The 27,404-nt window shown below is 44.6% G+C and overlaps 1 protein-coding gene across 1 annotated transcript in view; it reads left to right on the top strand.

Annotated features, from left to right (window-relative positions):
- LOC134563376 (ephrin type-A receptor 5-like) overlaps positions 1-27,404 on the top strand; it is a 234,604-nt gene that overhangs the window by 178,836 nt on the left and 28,364 nt on the right. Inside the window, 3 exon segments of the mRNA XM_063421260.1 lie at positions 15,725-15,775; positions 15,778-15,826; positions 27,228-27,292. Of these exon segments, the coding sequence (XP_063277330.1) occupies positions 15,725-15,775; positions 15,778-15,826; positions 27,228-27,292 (165 nt within the window).

Raw genomic sequence — 27,404 nt, 5'->3', positions numbered from 1 at the left:
CAATGCCACAGCCTCAAGAAAAGGAGGGTGACTTGTAATCAGAAATGGAAAAAAATGTGCAGTGCAGGTGCAGGACTTCTTCTTGGCCTGCTACATTTGTGGGTTTTTTCATTTTATTTACTTAATTTTAAAATTAATCTGATTATCCAAGGCTGGATTCTGTAAGAGATTCTGTGGCAGAGTGAACTCCTGAGGCACGCAGAGGCTTAGCTGCTCTTTCTTCTATGTTCAGGCACAGCTGTGAGGAAATTCTTTTTGTCCCAAATACAGAATTTTGCTGAGGTGTCAAATACAATTTTGTCCACCAGAAAATGTCTTCTCTCTTTTAGTTTGTACAGCTGTCATTTATTAATATTCGTACTGTGTGCATGGAAGAGGAATTTTATGGTGGAAATACTCTGATCATTCCTGTGGGAGACTATTTTCTGTGTTTTCCTTGGGAATTTAAATTCATCAACACTTTGATTACTGTTACTCCAGGTTATTTAAAATTCATCATATTTGAGAAGATGGCGAGTATTCTTTTCAGTGCATGCTACCTTTGAAATCATAATAGATTTTCAAGGACTCATTATACATATGCAAATGTAGCTGTGGAGCCAGTGATTAAGCTAATACAGTGAAAATTGCATCACAATGCAAACATTAATGCAGTAAGGACAGTCTATTTAATGTATTTCTTGTTGTATTAACAATTAATTGTCCCCTATAAGTAGCAACCAAATCATGTTATGCAAAAAAATTATTCTATATAGTTTTCCTCAGTTGGAAAGTTTGTTGCTTAGAGTTGTTTGAGTAATAGTGTTCTGGTCTATTAATGAGTAACACATGAAATATATGCACATTTGATCTATTACCTATGATCCTGGTCCAAAGATAACGGCACTTTCATAAAGCCCATCATGTAAGCATCTGTGTTAATCAGGACTTTTGGAGGACATCATGTGGAAATATTTTTAAACACTAGAAATTCGGTAGGTCATTTAGTCATACCCACATCCCACTCTTTTTCACATTTTAAAGGCAGAGGAATAGATACTTCTCTGATATTAAGGAGTTGCTGGCATAGTCAGAGGAATACCTATTACATGGTCCCCAGTTTGGGAACTGGGTGTTGTCTGTCTGTTGGACTCAAGCTCTGGCTGAGACCAGACTTAACCAGATAATTTAACACTTGATACCATTGACATACAATGTAAGCCTCAGTTTGCATCTTGCAAAATGCAGCTCTGTTTGAGATTTAAAACCTTACAAAAAGCTTTTTTTCCCCAAACCCCTATATAAAGTCAATATTAGTGTCAGGAGTGTGACCAGACTCCCAGTGCTTTCCTGCACATCCTGGAGATTTTGAAAGCAAGCACAGATCGAAATCTCACTGCTACATCAGTGTACAGATCTGAACTTCTTGTAAGAGCCAAAGCAAATTATTTTTATTCAAGGACAGATGAAAACCTTTCAGTGGCTGTTCTGAGAAACAAAAAAGACTCTCCAAGTCGTTTGGACTGAATAACAGGTTTTGTTTCCAGTTTGCAAGGTTTCTATAGTTATCTTTAATACATTTGGAGGAATTATACAATAACAGCCTGAGAAATGCAATGGAGGAAAGCTATTGTCCTGGTTTGAGGGGGAAGTGAGTTTTCCAGGAAGTTGTGGTCAAACCAATCAGTGGTCAGGTTTGAATACTGGCACCTGGAGTGACCACTGAGCAGTTGGACACACCTCTGATAACAGAGGGGGTTAAAAGCAAGGACTCCAAGAGGGACACCCTCTTTTTTGTTCCTTGTTGCAGAGGAGCACACATCCTCCCCTGCTCAGCTCACAAGGCTGGGTGGGGGAGGGGGGGGAAGCCATGCGGCCAAGCTGAGGTAGGCTGGTGCCCCAGAGAGAGAGAAGGGGGTGAAAGGGACTGGAGCTGGGCCAGCCCCCATCTAGGATGGAAGGGTGGAGAACTGTGGAGGTGCCTTCCATCCCCCCCCCTTCCCCCAGGGAGAGAGAGAAGCTGCTTTGAAACCCGATCCCAGGTGCCCGGCAGCATGGAGAAAAGGGAGAAAACTGCCCGGCTGCGTGGGGGAGTGCCGAGCCTGCAGCCCCGCCGAGAGCCAGAGACTTTTAACCCTTTCTTAGGCAGAAGAAAACTTTTTCCAGACATTGATTCTCTTGGCTGGTGGTTTGAGAGATGAGAGAGAGACAGCCTGGGACTGAGATGTCAAAAGAAGATGAAAGGAATCCCAGGTGGGCCGAGATGAAGAGGAGTGGCTTTTTAGGCTGGACTTTTCTTGCATAATGTTAGCCATAGTCTGAACCTAAATCCTCCTGAAGACAAGGACTGTATTTGGATGGATGCAATTGGCTTGAGCCAAAGACCTTCCAGTGCAGGAGTGGAGCGAACAGAGAAGAGAGGAAGAGAGTGTGGTGGCGCCCTCTGCCTTCAAGGATGAAGATCTCTGTTCCTGAAACCCTCGGCCCCAGGGGAAAGTTGGGGGGGACTGCTGTACCAAAAATGAGAAAATGGTTGGGTTTTGGTACTTGGCCAAGCGTCCTTAAAGGAGCCCTATATGCAGCTTTGGTCCATGGACGGTGGTGAGAGCACTGGACATGGAAAGGAGGGTGTCACCATGGCAGACTTCTCCGGGCGGTGCCATGGGTGACATGGGAACACGGGAGGGTAGACCTGTGTTTCCTGTGGGGGGTCTATGGTGCGAGAGAGACTCCTCCCTCCCTTGATGAATTGAAGATTGGTTCTTTTTGAGTGATGATGACTTGATTGAGAACCCAGGGTTTTGTCTGAGCAAGTAAGATGGAAGGAAACATGTAAGTGTTAAAGGTCTGAGCGTGGAAGGGTGGAAATTGGGGGAGGAGAAGAAATGTTCTGGGAGGTTTTCATTTCTGGTTTTTTGTGTGCTTAGGTATTTTCTTCTTCTTCTGTTCTTGTGTAGTTTAATAATGTTTTCTTTCTAAGTTTTGGGCCTGCCCTGCTCTGTTCCTGACCACATCTCACAGTAGTTTGTTAGGAAAAACATATACTCATGGGTGCACTGGCATTGTGCCAGTGTCAACCCATGAACTCTATAAACTGTCGCTGTTTGCCACGCTGAAATGACCACATGGACACTTGGAACATGAGAGAAAGATGAGCAGGGGCAGAAAGCCCTGATTTGTTTATTTTATCCTATTATATACTTTTAGAAAGGTGACCATGGATTGGAGGGTGGAATTCCCACCTCTCAACCACATTGGTCAAAAGGACTGTCAATCAACAGCCTCCTCTCCTCAAGAAGAATGCAAAAACAGTGATAGTATTTACAAAAACAATCTCTTGTTTACATGAACAGAGTAAAAAGTGAGAACTTCTACTTTAATATGAACGCTCAGAAAACTAGGAAAACTCATGGTGACAATGAACTGTCTTGGACTTCCCTCTTTTTCCAGATTTTGGGAATTTTTTCATATTCCTCCCTGCTTGTGCAATTCTGCAAAGCACTATGAAGCATCCAGGGTTTCAATTTTCAGCAATTTTTTTTTATTTGAGTGGAAGGTGTCGCTGGGTGTATCCACTTGTTGCTTCATTCTTTCCAAATGCCACCAAGCTCGTCTAGCCCCAAAAACTAACCTTGCCAAGAGCTGGGTTTTGGCTGGATTCATGAGCTAATCTAGCTGGTCTGCTGGGCAGGAGTGGGAACATATCACCAAGCTGCGAACGGGTAATGCAGGGGTGTGTGTGTGTCCCCGACTATGAATGGCAGCAAGCCCCATCTTGGCTTCTAAATTCAGGCTTTTCATCTGCCATAGATCACAGCGGAATTTATCTCATTTCCCCATCCCTTGAGCTGTGCAAAAAAAACACCAATCACTGCTTAATGTTTTCCTTTAAATGTTTTTCTTTTTAATTCTTTTGTCAATAAAGCAATTAAACACCATCTTAAGAAGCCCTCATAACTTTGTGAGGCTAATAAAAATCTCTGGATGATGGCAAGGTGTGGAACTGACACACAGAATAACAAGGCGGAGGCAAGAGGACCTGATATGCATCACAAAGTAAGGAGTCGTCCTTTGGTCTAACAGAGAGACTAGTAGTTTTAACCAGGAAAAAATAATGTCGTTTTTAACATTTTTCAAAACAGAATTCTCTGCTCTATGCACAATACTTGAATCAGATTAAAAGGTGTGCTGAATTTCTGAAACACTCTGACCACAGCAGCTAACTCCACTATTTGTGGAGACTCTTCAACAACAGCAATATCAGATTGCCAAGTTCCAGTTTCAGGGTCCCTCCATACAATCACTGATTTATGGGTTTTCCCAGACCCATCAGTGAATATTGTCATAGCTTGCAAAGGAGTCTCACTTCTCTTTGGCTTGGGGATTAAATTAAAAGACAAACTTAATAATTTGTGTTTAGGCAGATGGATAGATATCTGCCCTGGGTAATTTGTTAAAGCAATTTGCAATTTTTCAGACATCTGTAGCAACCAGTTCAAATAAAACATTGTGAGAGGTAGATAGATACGATCAAAATCTTTCCCAGCCAAAGAGGTCAGTCTTTGACGAGCCTTGACAATAAACATGGCCATAAGTTCATCTTGTATGGAAATAGTCTTGGGCATATAGTTAGGCAAAAAGACCCATTTGATAATTAGCAGAGGGTCTGGTTTTTCTGAGTCCCACTGAAATATTAAGGCATAAGGCTGTTTGTTAGGATTCAGAATGATTAGCCACAACGGCAGTTCAGGAGCCTATCTAGCTGATTGCCTCTGAGAGACAGCATCAGCTACCTTTTGAAGAGCAATTTGTGCTTCTTTGTTTAAGCATCTGGGTGATAAGAGGTTGGGCTCTCCTCCCAGGAGGGCGAACAATGGCTCTAAATCTGCATTTGAAATCCCAAGCAAGGGACGGACCCAATTTATTGTTCTCAGAAATTTTTGTGCATCATGTAAAGTTTTGATTTCAGTTGAAATTTCTAAGGGTTGTGCAGAAATAGAATGCATGCCTATTTGCCAGCCCAAATATTTCTAGGGAGATGTCTTTTGAACCTTTTCAGAAGCAATGGTGAGGCCCGCTGAGGTAACAGCTTGGCAGACAGCCTGCACTGCTTCCTCCACTCAACCCACAGTTTCTGCAAGATAAGAATATCATTCATATAATGATACAACAGAACATCAGGCACTCGTTCCGGGATCAAGCTCAGGGTTTTTGCTACGTACCACTGGCATATAATGGGGCTATTTCACATTCCTTGAGGAAGTGATAACCAATGATATTGCTTTAGTGGTGCCTGCATATTAATGCTTGACACAGAAAAGCTAAATTTGGGTGCATCATCTGGATGCAGCAGAATATCAAAAAAACAATCCTTTAAATCAATTACTGTTAGATGCCAATTTCTAGGGATCATAGAAGGGGAGGGGAGGCCTGGCTGTAGGGGCCCCATTCCCTCAATTACCTCGTTTATTTTCTTCAAGTCATGCAACAGCCTCCACCCCCCAGACCGCTTTTTAATTACAAACACGGGTGAATTCCAAGGGCTATTAGATGGGACTATGTGTCCCTTTTTCAGCTGTACCTGTACAAGCTCTTGTAATATACGCAGTTTTTCTAACGACATGGGCCACTGGTCTATCCAAACTGGATCAGAGGAATTCCAAGTCAGTTTGGGGGTATTGCACACCCCAATGACCCTTATACAAAATTTGACTGCATAAAAATTCTTTATTGAGATAGAACATCTCTCCCCCACAAAATCAGCAGCGCAGACAACACATAAGGCCTGACAGTAGCTACCCTCCCCTCAGGCCCTGTGATCTGTACCAGGTGTTTGCTTTGATAGCTTTGACTGTTTCCACCCACCCCTGAGAGGACTTGTGGTACAAGCTGGGTAATGTTGGTCTCTACCGGGACCACGCAGGGGGGCTGTGGATTCCAAGCCATGATTTTTATTTCCCCAGCTGTGTCAGAATCAGTAACTCCTGGTAAAACAAACAATCCTGTTACTGAGGTCGAAGATCTACCTAAAAGCAAAGCATGGTGACCTGGTAGCTGCCTAGGTCGTTGTACGGGTATAAAGTCTCTAAAGGTCTTACAACATCTTAGTATCTAAATAGAGTAATTTATTTATACAAAAGCACATATCTGAAGGCATAAGAGTTCTGAGAGCGGCCTTATTCTACAATCAATTATAAACCTAGGCAAACAAAGTCTAAACAAGACAATAACCAAAGCATAGAAATCTTAACACACAACTCTAATGAAACAGCAAACAAAGCATAGAATTCCTAACAAGCAAAACTAGTAAGACTATAAGCAAAGCACATATCTGACATTACAGCCTCTAGGTAAATCAGCCTCCCATCTGACCCCATGCAGGATTTTTCAACCGTGGGGTCACAATCACAGAAAGGGAACACAAGATCACAGATCCCAGACAGGGGTCCCGGCCGCAGGGATCACAGTGGCAATGGAGGGGTCCCCAACTTGGCAGAGTTCCCGAAAGCAGGGCCACAGGGACAAGGAAGGGTCCCGGGGTCCCAAACCCTTGCAGTTCCCGGTTGCAGAGACAGGAACCCTCACAGACTCCCCAGCAGCCCCGAACAGAGTCCCGGGGCAAACGCCGCAGGGGAAAAGGGAAGGGATGGGATCGCAGGGGCAAGGAGGGATCCCTGGGATCCCGAACCCTCGCAGGAGGAAGGGACGGGACCCCAGGGCCCAGATCCCAGGCTACCTTTAGAATCCCATCCGGCTCCCTGGCAAGGCTCCTTCCTCAGGCTGCAGGAGGTGGAGGTTGGATCGATTGATCGGATTGATCACTCGACCAATTCCTCCGACTGACTGACTGACACAGAGGCTTTTTATCCCAAATTGCAAAATTCATATTTTTTATCTAAAATTCTAAAGTTCGTAAAACTACGAAAATCAGCGTCAAAACCTACGCACATAGCATATCTATTAACGTAAAACTCTATCTTACTAGCATAAGGTTCTACCTTGTTGTACATAAAACTCATACTAAAAATTATAAACAGTACCCTACTCTATTTTTGTTATGTCTGTACTCTATCACTAAGCCTGAAGCTGTGTCCTTCTACACTGAACTAGGACTTAGGGCATGTAAAGCTTAAGGCTAAGGGTTAGATTTCTACTTTATGTATCTAAAGCTTTTATATATTCTAATTTTTCTAAATGTTTTAATTCTATCTCTGTACTTTTCACTCTCTGTGGAGGATCCATGGAAACATGGACTCCGACAGGTTGCAAAGGTCCGTAAATTCCTGTGGGGAGACAAAACACTGAGGAATTGGTCAACGTTACTGTATCACGGGTTGAAATGTCCAATCCGGCGCTCCCTGGGGTTGCTGGACGTAGGTCGGAAATGGTCCAGTGGGCAGGGCTTGCGCTGGCTGGAAGCTGAAGGTTGGTTCCAGTTGCAACAGCTGCTGGGTTGGCTGTGGGACTTGTGTCTTCACACGTCGCCATGCTGAGCTGCAAGATGAGTTTCCCTGCAAAGGCTGGCCATTTTTGTGAATTTTAGAGAGAGGGGAATTAGCAAAGTGAAGACCTTTCTGGCAGCGAGGGCACATGTTCGGTGTTTTCAGTTTTTTGTGTCTTTCAACAGTCTTTTTCAATGTCCCGGGGCTCCCTGCAGCCGAAACAAACCAATTGCTTTCTGGGTATTATCTTTAAAGTGGCAAAAGCATCGGCTATGCCTTGTCCCACAGCTTGGTAGGTTACTGCCGTAGTGTGCTGCAATGTCCCCAGGCGGTTGCAGGCTTCTATCATTTGAAGCAGTGTGGGCTCAGGTTCTGGGGGCAGGGCTTTCAAAAGGCATTTACAGTCATCATTAGCATTTTCAATAGCCAGTTTGAGGAGCACAACTTGCCTGGATTGATCATTATCAATATGTCTCTCCAGTGCTTGTTTCAATTTGTCCACAAACTGCATATAGGGTTCTTGGGGAGCCTGTTTAATATTTATGAAGGACTGTTGTGGGGTTTTTGCATCAGGGACTTTAAGAAATGCAAAACAAGCTGCCTCCGTGATCCCTTCCAGGGCTTCTCTCGGCAAGGCAGCCTGGCCATTAGGATCGGTATGCGCTCCCTTCCCCGCTAAGTGGTCAATAGTTAAGGCAACCAGGACTTAGTTTGCTTGCCCTGGCTAGCCTTGGCATTTTTCCCGGGAAAAAGACTGTCAAGTATCTCCGCTGTTGGTGGGTTTATCGAAATTCTGTAATTTGATCTTTATTAATAAACCAAATTATTATTTTAATTGGAATATCGTATTGGCATTTATAACAATTTTGGCGCCCTCAGCGGGGCCAGTTTTGGAAAAATCTATGGACCCCCGTATCTGACTGGGAGGTGCCCCGCTGTAAAAAGCGGCTCGGGGGATCGGGATAAGTCCAGCAGAACCTACTGGCTAAACGAACCCAAAAACCACAACAGTGGAGGGGTAAAGGCAAGCTAGCTTGGGTGGGCTGGGGAACTCAGCAGGGGGGGTCCCTGGTAACCGCGGTATTTTTTTCACTCATAAAAATCGACATGCACGAAGAACCCACACAAGAAAGGAGACCGTGAGTATCGTGTGGTTGGATGGGGTGACCTAGTGAATGAGAATGTGTGTGTGTGTGAACGAGACGTGATATTATCACAAAGCGAAGCAGACCCTGAAACCGCGTTTCCGTTGTCCCGCGAGGGGCATGGACGGTTGACAGGGAAGCGTGTGATTTGTGTAATATTTGGGTGAGTGTTTCCTGATGGGAGGAGTTGGTGGTCACCAAGAGTCTTGAAGGAAAGAGGACGTCCCTTCGAGTTCAGGGACTAGTAAGCCTTCTTGACTGCGACCAAAGAGTCCGTTAATTTTTTTTGGTGGCGGTTGTAGAGCCCGCCGTTAACAGAACCTCCACGGAACGGTCCTCCGTTGGACTACTAGGTTAACGGCACTGAGTTCGGAAAAACTCGGGATTTAATTTCTGTGTGATAACCCATCAAAACCTTCTGCACCACAAGAAAGATGGGGTCGTATCTCGAGGATTCCCTAAGGGAAACCTCAGCGGCGGCTGCTCTTGAAATCCCCCAGAAAAGTCCACTAGGAGAGCTGTTGCAAGGCTGGCAACAATGCCCGATTAGGAGAAGGGCATCTAAAGATCGGATGATCTATTTATGTATGAATGTTTGGGGAGGAAAGGAGATAGAGCAAAATCTTATATGGCCTGTGTTTGGTACTTTTGACGAATGGGCATGGGAAGCTCTGTGGGACTATGTAGCAAAGAAGAAAAGGAGAGAATTTGAAGAATTGACATATGTTCTGTTGTGGTACTGGGTAAGAGTAAAACTATTCTGACCAAAGTGAAATACGGGATAAACTGGACTACGGGATAAGCCTCTCTCACAGCTCGGTGGCCAAAGCGCTGTCTGCCCCAACTCTCACCTCTTCTTCCTCCTTGGCCTCCTCGGTGACAGCGTTAGCACTGTCATCCGAGATCCATGCAGAACCACGAGCTCCGCGGCCGCTACCCTCCTCTCGCCCGAGGGGATCCCCGAGAGGGAACCCTGTCCCCGTTTCTGGTCCTGACCCCGTACCCTGGCCACCGACGCTAAACTATGGAGAGAAAGGAAAGAAGGGTAAGAAAAAGGAAGGGGGTAGAAATAAATTAAATAATTATACACCAGGTGAAGCCCTGGCTAAAACCTGGACCCCTGAGGACAATCTAGGACCTGAGGGATATTCGGGATGGGACAGTTGGTGCGGCGGCAAGAGCGATCCGGGAGGAAACATGGGAAAAAAGACAGTTAAGCTAGGCAGAAGAGCTAAACAGAAATTACCTAAGAGCTAGCTATTCAAATCCAAGGGTGTCTCCGACCAGGCTGGAAAAAGTTCTTTTTCTCAGTTCATATGCTAATGTCCAGTTTCTATAGATCCTTATGGCTGATGAATGGTTGAGATATGGATGATGATGCTTGATGATCTGTGAGGGTGTCAACAGAGGTGTGGATCACTTGACTGCCTTATCTTGATGGGTCTCCTCTCGGTGCTCAAGGAGACTGCCGGTTTCCCGTAAACCTTTTGTCTCTTTCTGAATGTGAGTTTCTGGGGTGGCGCCTGCCTTTTCAACATTTTGGTTTCACCAACTGCTACAAGGTATCTTGAAACATATACTTTTATACAACACACATTGTTGGGGGTTAGATTTGGTTTTTTTTTCTTCTCACAGAATTTTTCCCCATAAGTTTCCAAGAAGCCTTGATGACTACTTAGTCGGAACAAAAAGGAGTACTTGAGGGATATAGCAGCACGAGGCTACACCTATTGTTTTTGAGTCCCTGGGAGTGTCCCTCAGAGGGGAGAGATGATGAGCTTTGGGAAAGGCAAAAAGACAGATCTGGGGGAGGGGGAGGCACTCTTGCTCTCAGCGCCGAGGAGGACGGTCAGGCTGCCCTCTGCCTCTGTCTTGTCCTGGGAAATCTACAGTCATCTGCTCGCATACCTGGGAATCCTGAGCTTGTTTTCTCCAGCCTCCCCCCACCGCCGCTGCTTCTTCGGAGCTTTGAGGCTCTCCTGCTACTCTGTAGCCCTGCACTGCCAAGCCCTGCCGGGACACCCCTGCTCCTCCAGCTGCCAGCGCAGAGCTCCTCATCTCTTCCACCGGTCTGGGACTTTCCTTCCTTCCAGTTCGGCCTCTCAGAGTCCTGCAGGGGCGCCGAGATCAAACTTCTCTGGGCTTTTGTAAAAGAAAGCCCTCAAGGTTCTTGGTTCTGTTTATTATTGATGCAGTAGTTGTTGTTTGTTTGTCGTTTTGTCATATATACTAATAAAGAACTGTTATTCCTACCCCCATACCTCTGTCTGAAAGCTCCTTTAATTTTTTTTAAATTGGAATAATTTGGAGGGAGGGGATTTGAATTCTCCATCTCTAGGGAGGTCCTGCCCCTTCCTAGCAGATATCTGTCTTTCAAACCAAGACACACATTTATACAGTTTTCTAGTTTCTCAATTAACCACAAGAACGTGAATTAATCATTTCACATTTTTCACACAAGGAAGCTGAAGTTCGGGCTCAGACAAGGCTCCCGGGTCTGATAGAACGATCCCGCCCTCCTCCAGCCTCCTGTCTAGCTTCGAAACGGGGGAAGTAGCCCACTAGCCCTGCGATCTAGAAGGGGCCGAACTCAGCACAGCCCCCTCAAAGAACTTCCCCTGCACCAACAAGCATGCAGCCTCTATGAAAAGAACAGGGCATATGCCTTTATTAATATTCAGCTCTTTATTAAAGTCATCAGCTATTTATTAAAGTCATCAGCAGGATTGCAGAGTCCAACCGGAGTTTTTCACGCTTCTGTGGTGATCCAACAGAGCAGGTACTGTTGCGGATCTTCACTCAGCTGCCCCCAGTAGGTGGCAAGTCTTTGTCTCCACGGGAACAGCTAGAAGCTCTCTCTGGTCAACCATCAGAAGGCAGAGTAGCGGAGAGTCTGTCACTGGAGTGCAGTGTCAGCTCTTTACCCTCAGGGAAAAACCTCAAGAGTTTCCCATTGTCTGTCTCTGTCGCTTAAGCTGGTTGGTTCCCATTCCATTCAGACTCCTCATAGGTCATGGTGAATCTTCAAACCAGGCCAGGGGGTGTGTCCACTCTTTCCTTGGCCAGGGCACCCTCTAATTCTCCTCTGATGCATCTAGCTTCTCATCTTGGGGTACAGTTCCTCTAAAAAACTCTCCCAGGATTCATAGGGTCGGTTTTATTTGCATATACAAATGCACATGCATTTGTCCCAGTCACAGCAGAGGGTATCCCTGCTGAAAAAGGTAGTTGCAGCGAACAATGACCGGACAATCTAGACAAGAGCCACTCCTTTTCACATTTTTATGAGGTAGGAGAAGGCCACAGGGCAGCTTCCCTTCGTCCTCAAACTTGCTGGGGTGTGGGGGTACCTCTAGCCTAGCCGGGAGGGGGTCAGCGGCTTTCTAGGGACAGCAGCATCACCCCAGCTATGGGGTTTCTCTGCAAAAGAGAAAAACCCCCATTTTTCTAAAGGGCTGGGTGACGGCACAAATCGGGAGGAGGGGGAGTTGCATTCTGAGTGCTCAGAGCTCTTTTAATATGCTAATGGGTGCTCCGCATTTTCCTCTGGGGGGATGGTGCGGCTTTCTCGGCTGTCTCACTATGGGACTAGGACAGGGATGGCACAACCCCTCCTGACCAGGAAACGCTGGGGGTTCCAGTGCTCCCTCCTCATCCATTCTGCCCAGAGCCTGGCTGTGGCTCCTGCCAGCAGCGGCTGCGCCCGTCAGGGCCGCATGGCATGGCTGTGGCTGCCCGGCGGCTGGTGCTCCAGAGACACAGCTCTGCACCCCTCCCAGGGCTACAGCAGCAAACACGGGAAGCTTTTTTTGAGCCCTCATACCCACTGGGAATTCGTTCATAACATCTACATCATACTCTGTTTTGAGTGCCTCCATGAGGTATTCCCCCAGGACGGACCATGCCTCCCAACAGAGCATGTCATCTGGCGTGGGAAAGAATCCACTCTCTCTGCCCCATGCGAACAGCTGCTGGAGCCCCTCCTGGGAAACCCAAGCGTGTTTCCGCTCCAACAGATCCTCCCAAAGCTCCAATACCAGAGCATCCTGCATACCAAGCACAGGAGTAGACACTGTCACCGGTGCAGTGGCAAAACAAAATGCTCCAGACACCGCACAACAGGGAGGGAGGGGAAGGAAAACCTCACCAGACTGTTCTCTCACACAGATGGGGTCACCAATTGTGGAACCAACACACAGAATAACAAGGCAAGAGGTCTGCAGTGCAGAGCTGCTCCCCAAGAAGAGGGCAAGCCTGTTTATTTCTTTCATTTTTATACATTTCTGGGTCTGGTTGTGGATTGGCTTCTGGGGTTACTACCCCTTCACCCCACTGGCCAGACCAGCTGTCAGCCAACATTATTTTCAGGCTAGAAATATGTAAAAAGACAGTGAACAAAACCAAGGTTTGTTTATGTTCCAAGGCATGAGAACCTGAAAAAACCGCTCCTAATATTGTGCAGAAACTAAAGAACTGACTCCATCTTATGTACAATGCAGAAGGCTTAGAAAAACTCAGAAAAACCAGGCCCACAGCAGAGATTTGGAGCAGTTAACATTAAATATTTAATGTTATCAGGACCAATCCTTCTGAAATCACACTGCTGTACCAGGTCCATCCCACTCGCAGTTAAGCACCAGAGAGCTCCCATATGAAGAGCTATTGAAGCTCAGTGCAGATCAATGTTTAATGCCATACCTTCCTGTCATTCTTTTTCTTTAACAATTAATATGGGACTATATTCAGTTATTTTATAGCCTTCATAGTGTTAATCCTGTGCTAAGGACCGTTTTTTAGTTCAATCATTTAGTTAAAGGCTTCTTCAGTACACAATAAATTCCTGCTGCTCTCTGGGGTGGATGAAGCTTCTTCCTGGGCTGGCACGAGGTTAAGAGCTATAATGAGGTTTTCCCCCACAGAGCAGTGGTGCCTGTGCCAGGGAGCTGGTTTTGTAAGGAGGATGTGAGATTTGTGCCCTGGGGTCGTTATATTTGTGCAGCTAAATAAGCTGGCAGCAGAGGGTGAGGTGAGGAGACTTTGGTTTCTGCTTGAGGAACCCCACATACCAACCCCTGGGGGGGAATGGGCTCCTTCCTCTGCCATGCTGGGCAGATAAACAAGATACAAGTGGTATTAACATTTCCATTTTACAATCTACAGGAGCTTGCTCACCTGCTCTTACTTGACCCGTGCGCCTTGGTTTGAAAGACAGGTATTTGCTAGGAAGGGGGTAGGACCTCCCTAGAGATGGAGAATTCAAATTCTCTCTCTCTAAATTATTCTAATTTAAAAATTAAAGGAGCTTTCAGACAGAGGTATGGGGATAGGAATAACAGTTCTTTACTAGTATATATGACAAAACAACAAACAAACAACAACTACAGAATTAATAATAAACAGAACCAAGAACTTTGAGGGCTTTCTTTTACAAAAGCCCAGAGCAGTTTGATCTCGGCGCCCCTGCAGGACTCCGAGAGGCCGAACTGGAAGGAAGGAAAGTCCCGGACTGGTGGAAAGATGAGGAGCTCTGCGCTGGCAGCTGGAGCAGCAGGGGTGTCCCGGCAGGGCTTGGCAGTGCAGGGCTACAGAGTAGCAGGGGAACCTCAAAGCTCCGAAGAAGCAGCAGCGGTGGGAAGGGGGGGGAAGGCTGGAGAAAGCAAGCTTAGGATTCTTGGGTACACGAGCAGATGACGGTAGATTTCTTAGAATGAGACAGAGGCAGAGTGATGGCTGTGAACTCTTCTTGCAGCGAGGGGCAGCTTGACTGTCTTCTTCGGCGCTGAGAGCAAGAGTGAGTTCCCCTCCCCCAGCTCTTTTTACCTTTCTCAAAGCTCGTTATCTCTCCCTTCTGAGGGACACTCCCAGAGACTTAAAAACAATAGGTGTAGCCTTGTGTTGCTATGTCTTTTAAGTACTCTCTTTTGTTCTGATTAAGTAGTCATTAAGGCTTCTTGGAAACTTATGGGAAAAAATTCTGTAAGTGAAAAAAAAAAGCAAATCTATCCCCCAACACCATGTCAAAACTCAGTTCTCAATCAGCTCTCCTGACCTTTCTGTTGGCATCTCTATCACCAGCTTAGTCTCCTGCCTTTTGGCAGGAGGGCTCCTTCCAAGGCACAGACTGGAAGAGTTTTGCTTCCCCAAGTTTTGGCCAATAAAAAGACCAACCAGTGTATGTGTCTTAGCAAATTCCTGTTTTACAGAGGGCACCTTATGGCCATGTGATAGACATGCCACAAGGAGCTAGTTTACAATTGTTTATAGCTTCTTGAAGTGCAAGTAATTTTTTTATATCTTGTCGATTTTGCTTATGTCTGTTAGCAATAACATTTCATAAATGTTCTCTCTGACTGTTGGGTTTTCATCCAAATGAGAGCCTGTTGGGTTTTCATCTTTTATCTCTGATTTCTAATGCAGCTGAGGGAGAAAAATTTGAGTTCACAAACTCAAAGGCTGCATTCTGCAGTGCTTTGGTTTCTGAATTCACCAATGAGATGCAATCTTTTTGGGACTTTGGCTTAGTGTTGAATGTGGTTTTGTGTCCTTTCCACCCATATCCTTTCCAAACTAGGAATGATAGGGGAGGCTTAAAAATTATTTCTGTATAAGCTAACTGCGGGTGGTTTGGGGGAAGGTAGAAGATGCACAATCTGAACTTGGAACGAACGTCAGCTTCTGCAACCAGCTTCATACTATTGTTTTAATCGAATTAAGTGTGATTCCAGCCCAGGAGATAATTGAGAAGCACTGTTTTAACCAAATCAAGTATAACTCAGGGTAAAGCATAGGTATGATTTAAGATAGTAGCTAAGAAATAGGATAACCAGTATCTAGGGGTGGAGGTTAGTTAACATATGTATAATTTGAAACTATAAAAATCACAAATCGACTCTGTATTCTTGGGCACAAGATTTGGGCATTTCATGCCCCTGTGTCCAGTGCACTCAAATAAAGAACCGCATATGATCGCCTTTGTGTGGTTATATGTTTTCCTGCGCTAACAGGAACAGACAGTAAAATGGGGAAAACACAAACCATAAAAGAAGAAACAAACTGGTAAGACTTGAAACCTTGCTGGCAGCCTCACTAGAAAGATTCATATGAGTGCTGACTGTCATTTTAACCCTAATCTCCATTTCCTGTTTCTCATCTCAGCAGTAGCTGCATCTGGCGACCAGAGCCAGATTCCTATAATTGTTGTGTCTGTAACGTGGGAGTCATTCTGCTGGCTGTTGTTATCAGTTTCCTTCTCAGCAGAAGGTAAGAGAAGAAGCTGTGTATTTACACTTCTTCAACTTTTGTAATAACTTTTATCTGACCAGCCGATTGGTGTGATTTAGGGAAAAGCAGCATGTGAACAAAGCTGTCAAGCAGTAGCACTGTAAAACAGCACGAGCTTGGACTGACTGATCTGTTTGGACCAGCAGGAATGACAAAGGCACTCTCAGAGATGTAGTTCACTTCCCAATGATTTTCATCTGTGTATAGGCTGGCCCTGGTTATTTGACTTGATTTTCACAGGAGTGTTTTCGCATTCCTTTAAAAATAAGCAGAACATGTTATTGCAGGTAAAACATCTTCACCCCCCTATGTTTGCACTCAGAGCTTGCAATGGACTTTGCTCACAGAGAAAACGACTTCAGGAAAACACTTGCGAAGAAAATGAGAATGAACTCACGGCAATGGCCAAATGCCCCACATTTTGGTCAGATCTGGATTTCATTTCTCATGTATAGGATACTAATGTGTTCCCCAAGTGTTAGTAAATCATACAGAGAGCTTCCCCCACAGAGGGAGACACTCTGCTTCAAACCATCCCATTGACTTCTCATGTGCTTAAACATAGGCAAGTGATGAAAGCCTGGGCTATACCATCTTTGACAACTCTAATGGAAGTTGATGGAATTTTTTGATGAATTTTTGATGATTGTGGTACTGGGGCAAAATCTGGCTTGTATCAGGATAAGTTTGTACTGCAACATTAAACTTGTTTGGCAGCCAGCATGGAAGGCATTTTTCATATTCTCCATGTATATTAGTACATTTTTTTTAGTGGCAGTAGTCAAACAATGCAACATTCTTCGTGCATATGCGAAGTACACCAAGCAATATGAAGTACTCCACAAAGCAATGTGAAGTACATCTACTGATACGGCTGAATTTGTTTTCAGTGCAAAATAAACACTTATACTTCTAAGGTACCCATCAGCCCACAGTTGCTTTTATCATACAGGTCTGTCTTAAGCTCAGGTCTAGCAAGGTGGCTGTAAATTACAGGATATTGTAAGGATTAAGAGATGTCACAGATGCAGAAGAACTGCACTGAATTTGTTGGTTGAGGGTCTTATTTCCCAGAGGAGATAAGGTATCAGCTTGCAAATGCAGAGCAGTGGAATCCTGCCAGGCTGAGCAACTCTGTCCCCAGGCATAAAGCATCCGTGGAAGGACACGGACACAGTTATTTCCTGTCTTGAAAGGTAAGTGTGCTGCCAGACTCATTTCCAGTCAAGGTCAGAGACTGACAGTCTCTTCCAGCTCACCTGTTCAAGCTCCTGTTGTCTGCTTTGAATGACTTGTTGGGCTTAAAAAGGGAAAAGTAAATGCTCCTGTGTGCATGAGAAGCGTGCAGCAGCAGAGAGGAGTGGGTGAGGTGAGTCAATGGCTACAGGCAATTCACACCAGGACCCACAGGAAAGCTGTAGTCAAAAGACTTGGCTCTGAGCACTCTAGACAGGATTCAAGTCTCTCCTTAAAGGCTAGAGGTTATGATTGAAATTCCTCTTCAGTCAGAGCAGGTGGATGTGAACCTTGGCTTCCCCCCTCCCAGATGTGTGCTTGTATTGGTGCAAACAGGAGAATGCATGTGTGACTGTAGGGAAGCTATGGATGTAACCTGGCACCTCTGCGAGGAAGGGTCTGGGGGGTGAATGACAGGTGGAGGAATGTATATCCTTCTGTGAACATAGGGAATCACAACTGTGTGGCTGCCAGTAGCTTCTGCTCTTTCCACAGTTGCTGGCAAGGGCTCAGTACTCCTCTGAGGAGACTGTACCCTTGCAGGTCCCCTTTTCACTGCTACTCTCTGGTCTCAGCAAGCAGTTGCAAATCCTGAGCCATTTGTCAGCAGTTCTCATTAGTTACATCTTTCTGTCCTCTTGCCTAACGTGCTTTCCAGGATGTGCTTCCTTTTAGCTCTTTATCTCTTGGCATGCTTATAAAAGACCTTGTCTCCTTTGGCTAGAGTTTTATTGCTGCCTCTGCTGCTACCTTAATCCTCCTACCTTGTACTTACCCTTCCCTCTGTGGACCCCAGGGCAGCTGCAGGTTTCTGGGACCTCCATGGTGCCACGTTGGATGTCTGGGAAGGGTAGGCACAGGGAGCTGAGCTCCTAATCCATTTTTATCTTTTCAGCCCTTCCCCTGACTGAAAAGACCACAGTCCCTCATTTGGAGCTGGTGGAGAAGCCTCCCGCACCAAGGTTTGGTCCATTATTAGAAAATTTACTTCAAAACCACAGGGCTTCTCCACCAATTTGAGTTCCCATTAATTTTAAAGTCCATCTAGTATACTGAGTGACTCTTGAGAACAGCAGGATAAACCCCAAAAATCCAGAAAGATGACACACAATTTGAAATCAAACAAAGCAAAACAAAAAAAAAATTGCTCTGGTTTGGAAGAAAGCAGAGATGCCAGTGTTAGTCATGCTGCTTTGCCTTGGATATGGATTCAAGACAATCTGCGGAGTAACTCTCCTGCTGTGACAGCAGGGACAATAAATGTGTTCCAAGTCATGGGATTATCACTTTCTGAAGCAGTTAACCTGTTTCTGGAAGATCTTTTCCTATTAAACCTCTGGAGTGATTATGTTGTTCCAGTGCCTGGTTCCAGGGGGTTGCATTTTATTTCCTAATTCTTTCCTGTATTTGCTATTAGGAAAGCATCTATTTTGAACTCCAGCTGGAATCACTGCTGCTTGCCACATCAAGCAAGCTGTGCAAAGCCCAGGCTCTATCTTTTCTGTTGATACAAGAGAGCAAGAGAAGAAGAAAAACCATCTTACTCTGCCACACTGAGGATGTAGCCTGGCCAGCTCTTGCAAATAGGCTACTTTGTGCTGGCTTCAGGGTGCTCCCAGATCCCTGAGAGGCCCTGGATGCCTCAGGATATTCCTCCCCAGGACACTGTATGGCACCTCTTTGCACCTATCCTCCCAAGTCCCAGGCTGCAGCGAGCAGAGGCTTGAGAGCAGTTCTGCAGTGCGAAGTGAATGTCATCCTGCTCTTGGCAGTTCTGAAAGGAGTTTCCAGTCATAGGGCTGAGGAGTTTGCTGGAGTCTGCAGGCTTTTTATTTTTTGCTAGGTTCCCAAAGGCAGGAGCACACCTCTTCCCCTTTTTTTGCTTTCAAGTCTCTGCAGTTTTCTCACTTCTTTTGAATGAATGTAACAGCTTGGCATTTCCTGCTGGCAGCTGGCCCTAAACCAAAGGTCAGTTGAACAGTCATGGTGGAAACTAAATGTGCTTTGCCCTAAACAATTAAGCTGCATTTCAGAGCTGATTTACTTGCAGATACTCCAGAAAACTTCCTGTAAATAACACGTCCTTTGACCAAGGTCATAAATGCCAAGCCAAACAGCTGATCACTTTATTAAATTATCAAGGGCATATTAATAATATAACAATAGGGATTACAAATCAAAGAGATCCACTAAATCAGACTGTAGTTGTCTCAGGATAAAAAAAAGAAGTGGATAGAAAATCTATTATTAAACCAGCTACAAGTACTGAATTAAAGAACACAGAAGTGTTATTATCTTTGTTTTGTTAGGATTATGTGTTCTCAAAAGCACAGTGCATTTTACACATAGAGCAAAGCTATAAATTTTACTTTCCTAGCAATGCGTGAATTAGATGTCTGTCACTATTATTGTTTCTAACTGAAGTATGTATTAATCTAAAATTATTACTGACTTCTGTTTTAAAGTCTATGTCGGACAGTCCAAGGACAAAGATCTTTGCACTCCATCTCACAGGGAGCAGTAAAGTGCCTCAGTTGTTGTTGTGTGGCATCAGTCTCTTTCTCCCTACAAACTGGGGTAAGGAGCCAGATTTTCAGGAGTCTGGGGAGGAGACCAACTGCTCCAGAGCTCCAACCCTTCTTTTGTCCTTCAAACCCAGCCCTCTTTACAAAACAGACAAGGTCTTAGGGTGAGTGTTAAGAGACTGCTGGTCCCTCCAATCCCCCAAGCTTTCAAACTTCGTAGCACTAAACAAAAGCATGAGCTTTTACAAAGTAAAGTGGGCAAGATATTAGGTCAATGCTGTGCACGTTTGCAAAAGCTGTTCAAAACAGCCAAGTCAACTGTGCATCTGCATTTATAGCCAGCTACCCATTATGGATGACCTTTCCATCTCAAGTCATCTTTCAAAGAACCAGAGGGAGCTTTTCATAGAACTTAGGAAAAAAAAATTGAAGCAACAAAAAGCTGCCACTTGCCCTGTGTCATGCATATATAGAAAGTCTCCTTCTGGCAAAGAACAAGCCTCCAAAAGACAAAGCAAAGACAAATCTTGCTACCTGGGTATTGGCAATTAGAGGCTCTTACACCAGCGTTTCCATCCTTGACTTTAGCTGATTTAGACTTTTAAATATCTATGCCTGTGGTGGCAGAGGGCTACTTTCTGGACACAAATATGGGCATCTTGTTAAAAAGTGACTTTCAGGGAATAGAGAGGGTGAAAGATTGTGGTGTATATCCTAGGTCCTGAGACAGTGTTTACAGCCTTCTGTGATGTGGAAGGTCAAAATGGATGAATTTTTCCACAGTGTCTTCCCATTCTATTTTCCAAGTTGTGTCAGGACTTAAAATAGTTTTCTTTTTCAATATTTCCATAGGAAATGGGAGACAGTCTATAGATAATGGTTTTCATAGAGAATTTTTCCAGCATGAGTCACAATTTTTGTTAGTTGGGACTTTTTAAAGGATTTTTATCTCTACATTCTTGCCTACTCTTCCTTCTTCCTGCAGGACATTGTCTCCTGTGATTTATAGCCACTTTATTATGCTGCATACTGCCAAATATTCCCTACGATTCACCTGACAAGAGGAAGGATTTTGTTGAGGAAGCTACTGCTCTGCCAAGTCAAAATTCCCATCCACCAAGAGCAGGCAGGGTCTGGTCCTGCTTCTATTGAGGTTGTTATAAAGGTATAGCCAATTCCAAATTAATAAATGACTTCATTAATTTTTAAAAAATTAATGAACAAAATTTTGGGTAAGCCAACAATCAAAGAATCAGTGTCGAGTCCCAGGATGGGCACTGGGTGAACCTTAGCTGCGGCCTCTATCGCACCGTAGCTCCCCTGTTCATGTCTTTGGTTTTGTGAGTCCTGTTTATATACAGTTTTTTAGCGGGACAGGGTATTACTTCATACTCTCTTTGTCCCTTCAGTTTTCCTTCATATTAATGTAGATTCATCCACGCCATCTGGTCGGTTGAATAGTTCTTCTGAGGGGAGATGAATATTAAATTCAATTTCTGGGAATCGTGCATTGAGATGCTCATCCTGGATGGTGGAGTGAGATCCATATCGGTGGTAATGGTTGGGTTGTTCGCAGTTCCATCTCTAGAGAAGACTCATCTTCCTCGGACCTTCCCTCCTTTCTGTTGTAAATTCAGTCATTCCCGGGTTCCCGGCAGAATAGCTTTCAATTCTCCAATCCGTTTATCCCCAAGCTCAAATGATTTTTACTATTTGTTTTAAAGAGCCCATCTTTGGTTTATATTATACATACATTATAAACATTAATTATCCCACATCATTTATCACAAGGTCAAGGTTTTTACTGCTTCTGTCCTGATTATAGCCTCGTTGCTGATACATTTTTCCAGAGAAGAGCAGCACTGGTGTACAGTACTGCTCTCTGAAGGGAGGGTGCTCCAGTGCACCCTTCTGCACGGGGTCATACCTTCCTAGGGCCTGTGTAGAAGTCTGCTGCCCATAGCACCCATCTCTAACATCCTGTGAAGATCAGCTTTTCAAACTTGGCTGCTCCAACACCTCATTCCTCTTCTATTCTGAACACATTTTGGCTTAGTGCAAACTCACCAGACACTGCAAGGCAGTCTGTGCTCTGCAGTTTTGAGACAGGTTTAAGGACCCAGGCTAATCTGCCTTCAGTTGACTTTGGCCCAGACAGAAGGTGGGAGTTGACCAAATCTGTAATTAAGTTCCAAGTTATTTCTGAGTTCCTCTGGCAGCAGCCAAGGGAATGGGCTGGAAGGACTGTGATGAACAGATAATGTTAGGAACGAAAGAAAAAAAAAACAACCAAAAAAAACAACCACCCCACAACTGACCCTCTCCTGGCTAGAGTAACACCCCCCACACCCCAGACAATCTGAGTAGGGAGAGCTGCCCTGAAGGAAAGTTGCCTGGCAACTTTTCCCTACCTAATTGAAATGTGGAAAGAAGCTGCCCACACCTAGATAGCCCTATTGTCCTTTGTAACTACCTCATTTAGCAAGAGTAACCTCGGCTATGACCATGACAAATGCATATGCATTTGGATATGCAGATAGGGCAGGGCCGCCCCCGTGGATCCTGGGAGGTTTTTTTTGGGGAAACTGCACCCCGGGACAGGAAGCTGGATTTGTCAGAAGAGAATTAGATAGTGCCCTGGCTGAGCGGGGAGTGGATGCACCTCCTGGCCTGGTTTGAAGATTGGCCATGACCTGTGAGGAGCCTGAATGGAATGGGAACTGGCCAGCTGAGCTGACTGATGTAGAGAATGGGTAACTCTTGAAACTTTTCCCTTAGGGCAAAGAGCTGACTGCCGCTGCTCTGCCTTCTGATGGTTGACCAGAGAGAGTTGCCAGCTGTTTCTATGGGAATAAGGACTCAGCATCCACTGAGACAGCACCTGCTCCTTCAGATGGCTGCAGCAGCGTGGAAAACTCCAATTGGACTCTGCAATCCTGCTGATGACTTTAATAATGAGCTGATCACTCTAATAAAGAGCTGAATATTAATAAAGGCATATGCGCTGTTCTTTTCAGATAAGCAACCAGCATAAGCTTTGTCTGAGCAGGGAAAAGGGGGGGTAGTGCAGCAGTAAGTGATGAAACCTCCTTGCCTTCTTGCAGTTGAATTCTTTGATGGCATTGTGCAAGTCCTATTTCCTCTTGGAGAAGGGAACTGGGCTGCCCTTCAAGTCGGAATTTGTAGCAGCTTGAGGCTCCTGCTGAGCACCCCTTGTGCGTGTAGTCTTTGAAAGAGAGATTTTACAGTGTCTTCTCTTGGCTGTGGAGTGGGTAGAGAAGGAAGAAGGAATTCAGACTCTTGTCCTTCTGCACTTCTGAATATGTGGATGTTTCACCTTGCTTTGAAATCAGAAGCGTGACCTCTCCTGGGGCTTCGCCATGTAGCGGCACTAGGCTTCTTATCTAGAAAAAAGGTTGTCTCTTCTTTCTTATATCTTAGAAAAGTATAATGCCAGAGGTCTTTCCAAGTGCAGTTCCTTTCCCTGAAGACATTGCTTTCCTTCCCCATAGTGACTGCATAGCTATCATCTGCTTGGCCTTCTGCATTCTCAGTTTTTCTCAAACAGTGCAGAGCCGCGCTTTAACGTATGAACTAGGATAGCTCAGCAGGAAATGCAGGTGACTCCTTAAATATTTGTATATTTTGGGATGAAGTGGGAATATATTCCTACAAGCTCACAGTGTGTAATGCTACTTCTCTGATGTTTAAAGCAAGCATGTTGACTCAGGAATTTCTTGGTGTAGCACTGGCATCCTCACCTGGAGATGCAGGAAGAAATCATTACCATCACTCAAGGCTGTATGAAGGATTAGAAAAATCTTCCCAGCCACCCTCAAGTATTTCAGTCTCTAATTGCAAGCCTCTGAAAAACATCCCATTAGAACAGCTTATTAAAAGCAACAAACGAGACTTTCATTTATCATGATTCCAAGACTTCAGCTTACAACTTTTAAAAGCCACATCTGTATATGGCAGAGCCTCTCTGAATTCTATCTAGACATTAAAAATGTAGTTTAATTCCAAATGCTCTCTGAGTCATCTACAGACTTGTGGTAAATTAATTACATTAATTGCAGCCACAGTTGCTGGGGCCCATGATATATATACATTTCATTAACCATGCCCAGGGTTTGAAACAATGCCAAGGGTGTTGATAAGTGCTCCTCACACAGGTTTATTAAAGTTTGCTCTCTGGACAGTTGGGTTTGCAAACCACATAAGCTTTGTGGGGGTCACCTTAGCTAGAACTGGAGGAATATTGTCTCTGTGTGCCTGAGATAACTGAAAGCAGCAGAGTTAGGCTGGCCAAGGAGCAGGGCAGTGATCCAAGGTGTGCTTGGATCACTGTATGCAGGGGATGGCGTCTTTCTGTCTCCTCCGTATTTATGGTCAAGGAATCAAGAGATGCAGGTCATAGAAAGGATGATGTTAGAAAAGCATGTCTACAGGCAAAGTGCTCCAAACCTGAAGAGGAGATAAGGGCATTTTCTCCAAAAGGCAAAACAGAAGTATCAGATATGTGCATTTGATAGAAGCATGAATTGACATATTTGTGTAGTTTTAAAAGGCAAATTGAGTCATATGCCTCCATCCAGAAAAAATAGTTCTGCAGAAAACTGATGTAACTTTGGCAACTTGCAGCAGAAAAAATTGGGGTTGTCAGAAGTGAGACTTGATACTGAGACTCATCTCTCTATTTAGTTAAAGGAGAGGTCATAGTATGGAGAAGAAGAATCCATTCTCACCAAGGGCTTGTGAACACCAGAATGTGCTTTGAAATGACCCTTACTCCCAGGGTCTCCATGTATACCTAGTGCTTAGTTTTTGAGTTAATTTTGCAGGACCCCATCTCAGGAAATGGCACTGCTGCTTTTAGAGCAAGGCAATGAGCACCAACGTGCAGATAACTGAGCCACGTTTCTGGGCACCTCAGTGCTGTTCTTGTGGGGTTTGCAGTCAAAGTGTTATGGTCTCAGCTTGGTTGCTGCTGCTGAAATCATGCCCTGCATGTATAGCCTGGCTGTTTATTAAGTGCAACCTGTTTATTTCCCTGCCTGCATCCCCAGACTGCCTGCCAGCCTTCCCTTGTCTTCTTGATCTGTTCCCCTGCACTTGCACAACCTTTGCAATCTCTTTTCCCTTTCTGTCCCCGTGGCATAGGTCTCCCTTTGTCCCCAAGGTAAGCTTCCTCTTCCACAGAATAGCCCCAGAAGTTCATGTTGCCTTTCCCCTCCTCAACTGTTGAGCATTCAGCTCTGCTGAGTCCAGCTCAATGGTGGGGTTTCATTGTGTCCGGGCTTTTGTCTGTATTGTGATCATTTCACAAACCCAGTGCCAGAATCCTATAACCGAAAGGCTGCTTGGCTCCTTGCATCCAGGCAGACAGCAGTTCCCCATAATAGGACTATATGCTGAGGGCATGTTTCATGCAGATGCCTGTTACTGCCTCCTCCTAATTGCAGTTTTGTTCCTGCTAATCATATGCTCCTCCTTGCTGTGAGTGATGCTGGAGTGCTCACATGCCCCTGGCTCAAAAATCATGGAAGCAATGGAAGAGAGGTTTCTCAGCTTTAAGTGGCTTCCTAGTGGCCTGAGGCTTTCTTTGAGGTGTGCCAGCTAGTGATTCCACTGCATGCTGGCTGGCTTGAAGGTGTCTGTTCCAGGTTTTTCATTCTACCAAGCAGTGTCCTTCAGTCTCATGTTCATGTGGTTTGCTGTAAGGATGATCCAGTTCCCATATCCAGTTATGTTATCAGGTCCTTGGAAAGACAGACATATAAATGTGCATCCTACATATTTCATCCCGTATTTTTAAGTGTGTGTGTGTGTGTGTGTGTATGTGTGTGTGTGTGTATAGCAATTTTTCTTGCCTATGCAGTTATCCTGAGGCTTCCATGTGGTTGTGTTAGTGAAGCAGATCTCAGAAATACCACTAAAGCAGACAGTTAATGCTAATGCAAAACTATCACCTAGAAAACCAGTGAGAAGAACAAAGAGTCAGGGAAGAGCAGCCAAAAACTAATAGGAGATGACCTGGGGGAGATGCAACTTCCATATGACTGTGGTTGCAACTCCATGGTAGTATTCAGCACTATCCTTGCACTGTCTGGCACTAAGGTGGGAGCAGGATAAGTCAGGCAGCTTGGTTTTTTCCATCTTTTTTTCTGCTGGGTAGAGAGTGTGAAAAATATGGGATGTTAATTCATGTTCTTATGGGTTATGACATTAAAACTATGAAAATCACTGTACATATGTTATATGAGAATATAAGTTTCAGTCTGCCTTGAAAATTTGCTAAGACAAAAAGCAGGCACCACCCTGGAATTTAACATTCAGAAAGGAGACAAAGGATTTACGGGAAAACCGGCTGTCTCCTCGGCATCAGGAAAGGACACATCAAGATAAGCTATCAGTCTTCTCCTCCCTGGATGGCAGAATTGCCAGACCTTTATCTTCAGCCAACGCCCTCATCAGACCCTTATCTTCAGCCAACACCCTCATGCCAGCATGGGAACACCACTATTAGAGGACCATCATCATCCACACCTCTGGAGATGAACTTATACCATTCATAAAACCTTGGTGTCTATTAACTCCCCGGAAACCAGAGATTGACACCTCACAGCAGAGAAGAAACTCTTTTCAGCTAAGCTGGAGACAACTATGCATTTGAATAACTAGCTTGGAAACAAAAGGACTATGAGGAAATTTTTGCCAGAGGCACAATAAAGTGTATAAAAACTAAGCCCTGAACAAGGCCAATTTGTGAACCTAGGGGGGACGGCAGTCGGCCAGGTACTGCGTCCCGGTTCACCCTTGATATTTTCCCGGGTAAAAATAGTCAAGTATCTCCGCTGTGGGTGGTTTTGCCGAAATTCTGTAATTCGATCTTTTTAATAAACCAAAAATTATAATTTTAATTGGACTAATGTATTGGCATTTATAACAAGAGGATTCCATGAATGGCATCTCCCCTGCAGAAAGAGAGGAGATGTGCATGAAATGCTGTGCAGAGCCAACAATATGTAGGAGACACCTGAAGGCAGTGAGGCAATAAGTTTTGTTTTGTTTTAAGCCATTATTTTGCATGTGTATGAGATGCTAATGTTTACACAAGGCCATTTTCTAAAATACCATAATTTAAAGTTCTGTGCAAATGCACAGTGGATGAAGGGGAGCATGCAAGACATACAACACAGTGCCTGCAAATCTTTGCAGTCCAGGATATTTTGTTTCTGCAAGTCTAATGTTTCATCCCATTCTCCTTTCATTGTCTTTCCTGTTCCTGCTTTCTTTTTTTTTCTTAATAATAGCTGTATTAAATGTCAGGTAGAGTAGAGCTGTTCAGAAGCATCTGTGGGATTTGGAAACACAAGTCCAATTGAAAATCCATGGGCCTTGAGCCCTGAATCCCATTAGGGAAATTGCAACTAGTTTGATGAGCTAAAACTGGGACAGCAGCAATAGAGCCACTAGAGAGGTTGGGTTCGTCACTGCTCTGGGTTTTTTTTGCATTGTATGATTCGAAGTAAAGAATGGAGTCCTGCCATACCAGAGACAAAAATACTCTTCTGTTTGTTTGGGGTTTTTTGTTTTGTTTTTTTTTTTTTTCCCAGGCAATGTGGCTATAGCAAGGCTAAGCAAGATCCAGAAGAAAAGATGCATTTTCATAATGGCCACAGTGAGTAAAGAGCAAACATATATATGTGGCTTTGGCTTTCTTTGGTAATGAGAAATAACCTGAGAGGTGGTTTTCTGGGAAAAAAAAATCTGGTTTTGCTGGTAATTCACAA

Source organism: Prinia subflava, chromosome W (genome assembly GCF_021018805.1).
Source record: "Prinia subflava isolate CZ2003 ecotype Zambia chromosome W, Cam_Psub_1.2, whole genome shotgun sequence".
NCBI classification, from domain to species: Eukaryota; Metazoa; Chordata; class Aves; order Passeriformes; family Cisticolidae; genus Prinia; species Prinia subflava.
The sequence above is the reverse complement of the archived record's forward strand: the minus strand, read 5'-3'. Positions and strand labels throughout refer to the sequence as shown.